General features: G+C 47.7%; 1 protein-coding gene across 1 annotated transcript; it reads left to right on the forward strand.

The window, feature by feature from the left end:
- The first annotated feature begins 476 nt into the window (after positions 1 to 476).
- On the forward strand, positions 477 to 8,319 carry LOC119329413. Its single transcript, XM_037602457.1, is given in 10 exon segments — positions 477 to 1,176; positions 1,538 to 1,886; positions 2,080 to 2,165; positions 3,701 to 3,804; positions 4,148 to 4,323; positions 5,102 to 5,354; positions 5,524 to 5,691; positions 6,712 to 6,805; positions 7,387 to 7,542; positions 7,663 to 8,319. Coding segments are annotated over 10 exon segments (2,337 nt in total). The 3' UTR covers positions 7,914 to 8,319.
- Positions 8,320 to 9,065: the final 746 nt, after the last annotated feature.

The following is a 9,065-nucleotide window of genomic DNA, read 5'->3' on the forward strand; positions in this document are numbered from 1 at the left end:
TTTTTCCCAAAACCCTTCCGCCCGTGCGCGTGCTCCCGCCCCACACCCGCCATGGACGACGACCTTGACCTTGACCTCGACGCCGCCGCCGGCCTCGCCTCCCTCGCCTCGTCCGGCATGACGACCGCCCCCTTCGGCAAAGGCAACGCGCAAGACCACTGTCGCGCCCAAGCCAAAGAAGGCGCTGACGCCCAAACAACGGGTAAGGGAGTCGTCCAAGAGGAAGGGTCGGAGGCACGCCACGGACGCGAGGGATGAAGCCATCGCGACTGCCGCAGTCGCCGCCACCGCGCAGCAGGAGGTCACTAATGCCCGCGTCGCAGCGGCAACGAGGGAGGCGCTCTATATGCTAGGGTTAAACCCTTAGCCAGCACAGCCTCGTCAACGCCGCCGTGGCCGCTGCGGCCATCACCGGCTCATCCGCGTTTCCTCGGGTGGTGCTGCCCGACTCGCCCTGCGTGTCGGCTTGCACCCCGATGCCCGGCTTCCATGTGTACCCACAGGCCTCCCGCCTCTCCGGGGAGTGCTTGCCCGACGTGAGCGTGGTGGCGCCTTCCACGCCCGCGCCCACGCCCATCGACCTCAACGCCACACCGGTGGCCGATGGCTCGTCATCGGGAGGCGCGAGGAAACACACGAGGCAAATGTCGGCCGACGTGCTACCGGACGCCCGTAACCTATTCGAGGGAATGCCGACCGCCGGCGACGAGGACTACATGCAGAACCTCATCTTCGAGGGCGGTGTGCCGGCCGCTGGCTACGATCCTGACGAGACACAAAGTCAGGACGGCCGCGAGGTGTTCACGCCGACCGATGGCTATGATCCCGATCAGGCGGCCTTCATGCGTGATCAGGTCGACATGGACCTGGACGGCTTCCCACTTGACCACGAGTTTCCGGACGACTACGGGCAAGAGGAAGAGGACGAGTGCGACATCGAAGTGGAGCCTTTGTTCGAGGACGAGCTCGCCAACCAAGCCGGCGGGCCGAAGCCGAAGCGCAAGAGCAAGCGAACGAAGGCATACACGGCGGCCGAGGACAAGCTTCTTTGCGAGTGTTGGCGAGACATTGGACAAGACCCCAAGACCAGCGGCGAACAAAAGCATTCAACTTTTTGGATTCGTGTCCACCGAGAGTTTCATGAGCGCAAGAAGTTTCCGCCTTACCAAATTATGAGCACGCGCGGGTGGGTGTCCATTTCGAAGCGATGAAGGGTGATCCAACAAGAGTGCAACAAGTTTTGTGCCACTCTTGAGAGTGTCAAGGCCCGCCCCGTGAGCGGCATCGGCATGTAAGACATGGTATGCTAGCAAGCCGCCCTCTTTTCTGTCATCAAGTTTATGCTTGCATGTTCATTTGCCTACCATTTGCCAATATGCTTGCATGAAAATATTTGTAGGCATTTCAAGCTTTGGAGGCATTCAAGGTCCAACACAATGGCAAGTGCTTCAACCTCTCCCATTGCTTTAGGGTCATCAAAGATGAGGAGAAGTTCAAGGTGCAATATGCCGCCCTCAAGTCGCGTGGGGGAAGCAAGCCGTGGAGGAGGTTGGGGGCGAGCTGGCACGGCCGCGGGGGAAGACCAACTCCAAGAAGGAGGACAAGAGGGATGCGGCATCAAACGCCTTGATCACAAGCGTGGAGGGCATGATGAATAAGAAGAACTCAAGGGAGGAGGAGCGCCGGCGTTTCAAAGAAGAGCAAATGAACGCCTTCATGGAGATTCAAAGGAGGAGGCTTGAGATGGGCGCAGAGAAGCAAGCCAAGATGCTTGAGATGGAGGCGGAGAAGCAAACCAAGATGCTAGAGATCGAGGCCGCCAACGCCAAGACCAAGGCGAAAGAAGTGGCTCTCACGAGCATGATGACCGGGGTGGAGATCATGAAGGTGGATATCAACATCGTGTCGCCAAGGAAGAGGCCGTGCTTCAAGAAGATGCAGGCCGACATGCTCAAGTTCACCGACGAGTGATCTCGTGGCCGCGAGCGCCTTCCTTTTTTTATGCCGGCTTGTGTGCTGGCATGACCACGGGACCGCGATGGCGTGGTCGAACTCAAGTCTCGGTTCGTGGTTAGAACCGGGACTAAAGACCAGCCTTCTGTTCCGGTTCGAGCCAAGAACCGGAACCAATGTTTGTGGGCCAGGAGCGAGGCCCATTGGTCCCGGTTCGTGCCTAGAACCGGGACAAATGGGTCCATACGAACCGGGACCAATGCCCACGAGGCCCCGGCCGGCCCTCCTGGGCTAAAGAACCGGGACGAATGTCCCCATGAATCCCGGTTCGTGACTGAACTGGGAGTAATGAGTTTCCCTGCCCGAACCAAAGCCCTGTTTTCTACTAGTGTATCTCAAAAAAAATTAGATCTATTATAAAGATTCATCAGAAGTACAAAAGATCTCAAACATAATAAAATTTACATCGAGGTCCATGGATCACCGAACGACCATTGCCGTCATCATAACAAGCCGTCGACCCATCGATGTCACCGCTCCCGTACCGGAGCCGGCTGATACTTCTCCATCGTATCTACTTTTCCAAACATTTTTGCCTTTGTTTTGAACTCTAATATTGCGCCTACAATTTGGCTCTAGTCGACGTATATATAATATTACTCGAGAAAGCGAGAATCAAATGCAACTTGCAAGAGAAAGTTGTCTCAAAAGGGTTTTGAGATGGGCATATCGACAATTGCTTGATGATAAGTCACTGTCACCTGAAAATCGTCACGACGTAGTCATAAAGTGATTAAGCAAATGGCTTTCTAGTCTACTCTAGTGTAGCATAGGTAGCAGGGAAGCGTGCAATCACGCGTGGCTGAGCGTGTCGACTGACGTGGCTCCGATTCAAGCACCTGATCGAGCAGGGCAAGTGACACGTCACGTCTGCATCGTGACATCGACAGGCGCTGCAAAAAGTTATAGGCCTATCTGGCCTGCCACGTGCCCTGTTTGTCCAATAGCTTCATCGTCCTGTGTACAAAACTTACATGTCACTCAAAGCATTTGTAGACAAAACTGTCCGATTTGTTGTATCAGGCGAGTGACTCACCATTCTTTTTACCAAATTTAGGGAGCTCACCATGCATGCCATGCCGCGATTGACTCACTTAGTTGATACTCCCTCCTTTCGATAATGTAGTGCACCCGCACTTTTTCAGATTTAGGTTTGACCATAAATTTAATCAATGTAGACGGCATGGTATAGTTTTTGCTCCCGTTGCAGACTATGCATTAAAGAAGTAGATTTTGATAGTTAAATTTTATTACATAAGTTTTCTCTCGAAAACCAAGCATAAAAATGGCAAAAAAAATTCACTTCTCCCACTTGATTGTCGACTAGGCCCCTCTGACCAAGGTGATTGTCACCGTCACCTGATCAAATTCGTGAGCATAACTGCCCGTACCTTTATATGACCCTCCAACCTCTTGGTACCAAATACTCTGACCTCTTTGCATTCTATCCATCTGTGATATTGTGTTCTGCGAAAGGATCCCCGTGGTCTATGTGGCCACCACGAAGAGGAAGGAAAGACGACAACGAGGGGTCACGCGAACTCGTTGAGGCTTTTTTTTTTTTTTGCGGGTAAAACATCTTGTATTGCTCACTTATAAGAGTTGGTGCGACAATGCCAATCATGCGATCATATAAGAGTTGACGATCGTGTGACGCCATACTGATAGTTTTGGTGTTCTCTTCTAGGCGTAAACGCTAGATTGGCTTCACAAGAACAGTCAGCCACACACAGACGCACTGAGGCGGTCACTAGAGAGGTTGCTTGGCGGTGAGCATCTAAAGAGCCATGAGCCCCCAAAACGGTAGATACGATCACTCATGCGGACTGCCGACGTCTAGATTGGCCTTGCGATGACACAAGAATTGCCCATGAGCCCCCAAAACAACTACGATGTCGATCACACATTACTACAAAAATAAATCATGGGCGGTGATCGAGCTAATAAAAGGTCGCCTCAAAAGTATATTTTGATGGAAGAAAAAGAAAGATAAAATCATGCACGCAGATATGACAAATTCCTTTTTGCAAGGTCACGAGGCCAAACGAAAAGCATTTATCATTTTCAACGGATGAGATGAAGCCACGTTACTTCTTCTTCCCCATATCTCCGTCCCTGTCTCTTATAGTTATAGAGAGCAGGGCAACAACAAAACATACTACTCCCTACTCGTCAGAGCTCCATCTCCCGCCGCCGCCGGCTTCGCATCTCCGGCGCCACCGCCTCCGCCGCCGTCCTCCTCCGTGGTAGGATCCTCCGAGACCGTGCGCCCCTCTACGCCTGCCTGGTCCTCGCCGAATCTTCCGCCAGGTACAGCCACATGCCGAGCACGGAGATTTCTTGGCTGTTCTCCTCCCCCCCTCTCTAGTTCGCCGGCTTGGAGTTCAGATCCGCCCGGGTTCCGGATTGATTTTATCTCGCTGCGCTGGTGGCGAACCCTAACCTGCTGGCCTGGATTGGGTTATCGCGGGAGATCAGTCTAGCTCTGGTGCTCTCTTTGCTCGCCCTCGGCGATCTACTCCGAAATAGATCTCTATGGGGTGGAAGGGTACTCCAATCCAGTCCAGCCCACCCCAATCAAATCCATCCAATTCGTTGCGGCCCGGCCTGTGGAAGCACCAATTGCCAGCTGATTCCAGACTCCAGAGGATACTTTACTTGGGTTCAGTTCAACTGAATGCCTTGTGCCGTAGGTCTAGGATAAGAGGGATCCTTCTTGATCTGATGAAGGTGGCAGCACCTTGCTCCGGGGAAAAGGGGGCGATGATTCCCAACACACAACAGGGGTTGTACAAGGGGAATGAATTCTTGAAACAGCTCGGCTCTGTCTTTTCTTTATTTCCTCTCGGACAGGCCCTCTTTTTTCATTCGAATGGAAGGGGGCATATGTAGTTAGTCTAGTATATGATAGCATCGAGCTTCAGGATTGGGCGCGGTCTTCCGTCTTGCCGTCTAGCGCAAGCGTGCATGTTAACATAAGAATGATATTTTGTAACTAGCGGCGCCCTTCGACTGACGGCGTTGCTTGATTTTAGCTCATCCGTACAATCGTGGATTCTAGCGTGACGTGATCTGTGTTTGTCGACAGGTGCCGAATGGAGGAGGTTGACCCCGCCTCAGCTAATAGCCAAGCTTCGACTGGTGATGCCGCGGCAGATCAGCCTATCAACGTGTACGTGTGGGACTTGGATGAAACACTTATTCTGCTCAAGTCCCTGCTAGATGGGTCGTTTGCCGGGCATTTTGAGGGCCTCAAGGACCATGAAAAAGGTACTGAAATAGGCAAGCGCTGGGAGAACATCATTCTTGAACTCTGCGATGAGCACTTCTTCTATGAGGAGGTCAGTCGACACCTCAAATCTTGTCTGCTGACAGCTTACTAGAGCAATGTGTTTCTCTATGCACGTCATTGTGCATATGGATAGGCCATCTGGCTGCACATTTTACAATGTGTGTCCATGTTATATGTCATTGCTATCTACTGATAGTCTTGTTCTCTCACGTATGCAGATTGAGAACTACAATCAACCCTATCTCAGTTGTTTACATGAGTATGATGATGGGAAAGACTTGACAAAATATGATTTTGAGGCCGACTGCTTTAGTTCTCCTTTTGATGATGTGAATAAAAGGAAGCTTGCCTACAGGCATCGTGCTATTGGAGACAAGTATGCAAAGGTGTCACAATAATTAATTTATCTCACTCTATTTCCTTCAACTTTTGTTAAATGATTAAGCAGTGTTGTTGCATTTAGAAGTGACCTTCTACATATGCTGACATCCAATGTCCATATTACTCTTGTAAAAACTATAATATTTCATTCCGTTTCATGAAAATGACTGAACAACTCATATAACATGATGAGTGAATTCATATAGTAGCAGTCTCTGTTTTCTGTAGCAACATCTTCTTTTGTGGTATTTGGTTGATAGTGCTCAGGCCTAATCCTTGTGATGTTTGTACTTGGCCTTAATTTTCGACGGTGTGTAGAAAGTGGTAGTGCTATGTTAGGCAATTCAGTGTGCAAACTTTTTGTTCGTACAACTCCTTCGACGTGCATATCCTGATCTTGTAACACAAGACATCCAGTTTTGTTTAGAGATGTCAAGATTTTTTTTCCTTATGAGCTTCCAGACTGCGTGGTAGTCTAATAAACATCTGGTTATTTCTGCAAGAGCTTTATATTAAGCACTGACCGTATTTAAATAGTTACCATAGTTTTTTTTTCCTTTTTTGGCTTTCCGTGAGGGTGGGGGTGGTCTTGCATCGAGGTGATGGGCAATGTCAAGAAAGTGTCTGTGTTCTGTAAATTAGGATCAGGCAGCTGAACTGCAGTAGGTATATGAGATTAAGTGGACACCAGAACAATGGTAAGATGCCCCTTCTGCAGTGATTCACCAGCAGTTTTGTGTTTCATTGCAAGCACTTTTGTACAGAGGTTTAGATCTTAGCAAAAAACTTGGTTTAGAAATGGTAAGTAAATATGAGGTCTCGTAAGTTCTGTACTGGGTATTTTCAGAGCATCGTAACTGAATAAACACTTCCCTGCCATCATTTGGTAATTGAATGCTCTTCAGCTTCAGTTTAGTTGCAACTTTTGGACTTATTATTGCTGCAGTCATTAATTTCTGCATTCTACTATTTCTGTTTGTGTCATGTTTGAACTACTAAGCTCAGCTGCGTTGGTGTTTCTTCAGGGTTTGCAAAAAATTCTGGACCACCGCATGTTCAAAGTCTGGAGTGATTTGTATAGTTCAACAGACAAATATACTGATGGCTGGCTTTCTTCAGGTATTCTGATTCATACTAGTTTGGGGGAACTTCTTTTACTAATGAGAAAGTATCAATATTCAATCAAGAGATACTTCTGATATTTTGTTTGTGGTTGGCCAAAAAAGGTTGTGGACATCCATTGTGGCTATAAGTATTATTTCCAAAAGTCGGCTAGTGCCTAATAGCGCTGCTTAATGCAAATTATGTAATCCAAGATAATAACTGTAATATCAAATCAAGAGACTGCTGAATTTTCTACTTTCAGTAAGTGGAAAAGAAGAGGGTGCTTTCAGTTTCTTGGCGCACTAGATTATGCTATGATCATGCTATACATGTTTACCACCAAGAGAATACATTACGTAATGAATAATATGTTACAATCTAGAATTTTGTTTTTGGGTTTCCGTATGTACCGTTGGTTGGGAAATATGTTCAAGTGATGTTATCCTTTGATAGCATTCTTGTTAACTTTAATAACCTTTCTCTGCACTGAAATTGTTTGCCTACTCTAAAAAAACTGAATTACATGTACAATCTAAGCTTACTATTGATTCAATTTTGTATGCTTGAATACTCAATACCGTTCCCCTGCTATGCAGCTCATAAGTTGCTGGAAGAAGCGCTGGGTAAATCAACAGCTGAGCCTGTTGTCAAATCTTCAAGTATCAATTGCATAGTTACTTCAGGGTCCCTGGTTCCGAGCATTGCCAAATGTTTGCTGTATCGCCTGGACGATGTGGTCTCATCAGATAATGGTTCGTCTCTAATGTTGTCACAACTGTTTTCGACCGCTTCATCTGTGTTGCATATTGCAAGCTGCGAATCTGTTACCTGAAATATACTAATGGCAACAAATTGTCTCCTTGCACGAGCAGTTTACAGCTCGTGGGAATCGGGGAAGCTGCAGTGCTTCAAGTGGATCAAGGAACGCCATGGCGGCCCGAACGTCCGCTTCTGCGCGGTTGGAGACGGCCCCGAGGAGCGCAGCGCAGCTTCCATAATGAAATGGCCGTTCGTCAAGATCGAGATCCGCCCCGATGCTCCTCACAGGTTCCCCGGCCTGAGCCTGTCGACGATCCATGGCATCATGGACGCCGTGTACCAGTCATCGGGCAAAGACGGTTGACCTCTGGTGCGCGAGGTGGCATAGATGTCTTGAGGCATCAGTCGCCATGGACGAGGAGTCCAGTCAGGTGATAGTTCAATGGAACCGCATAGTGGAGATACCATATATATAGGAGGCATATTGCCCTCCCTGCCTGGAGGATCCGGAGACGCCTGTGAGATAAATAAAGAGCGCCCGACCATATAGTTTGATCCGTTCCGGCATGTTTGAATTGAATTCTGCCAGTGTTTGCCCACCTTACTGTCATCTGGGGAATCGTCTGCTGATGTAAGTCGTAACCGTTGGTTGGTTGTTGTGGCAAGTCTGTATCTTTGTGCTTTGGCATCTCAGATTTGATGGTGTACATGGGAATTCTGGTCCAGCGAAAAGTTCATTCTAGTCCCCTGAATTGCCAAATCCTTGACTACCTCTTTGGTTTGCAGGCAGTTCTTTTACAATTTGTTACCAAGTGTTTCCTGTGAAATCCATGCAGTACATTTCAGGAGGCAGACTTTTTATTTTTGCAGGGATTTTGGAGTCGGGCTTTTTCTATTTTCTGGAGTCAGACTTGGGCAGATCCATGTTACAAATACTCCTCGGTTACTGTTTTTCCCATGAAACGAGAACAAGAGCTAATCAACAAATATTGAAGAGATAACAACAGTGTGTCTAAATCAATCTTCAATCTTATACTCAATGCTAGATACATCCATTTAAGCGACAACCAATTCCAGACGGAGGAAGTACAAATCAAATGACAAACAAACACTGAAGAATGAACAACAATGTTTCTCAACCGATCTTAAACCAAAATGGCAACTTCTTGCAGTTGAGATCTGGAAGAAAATTGTTTTTATCAAGATGAAAAGGTGATAGTTTCCCCTGACGCATTGATTAGTATCTTAGGTGTCCAAGATGAAGAGGTGTTGCTTCAATAAATCTATGGAAGTTCAGTCTGTATTAATACATGGAGATACGCCATGAAAATGAGCACCTATCATATCTGTGAATAGAGAAGGCATTAATACGAGGATATCCAAAATGAGAACCAACATATTTGTGCATACCTAAACAATAGTCATTCTGATACCTATGTTCAAACTGTATACTGCATTTATGAATCACCAACACATCCGCGCAAGCAAAAGCATAAGACCAACATTGATCATTTCG

This window comes from Triticum dicoccoides, chromosome 7A (assembly GCF_002162155.2).
Source record: "Triticum dicoccoides isolate Atlit2015 ecotype Zavitan chromosome 7A, WEW_v2.0, whole genome shotgun sequence".
NCBI lineage: Eukaryota > Viridiplantae > Streptophyta > Magnoliopsida > Poales > Poaceae > Triticum > Triticum dicoccoides.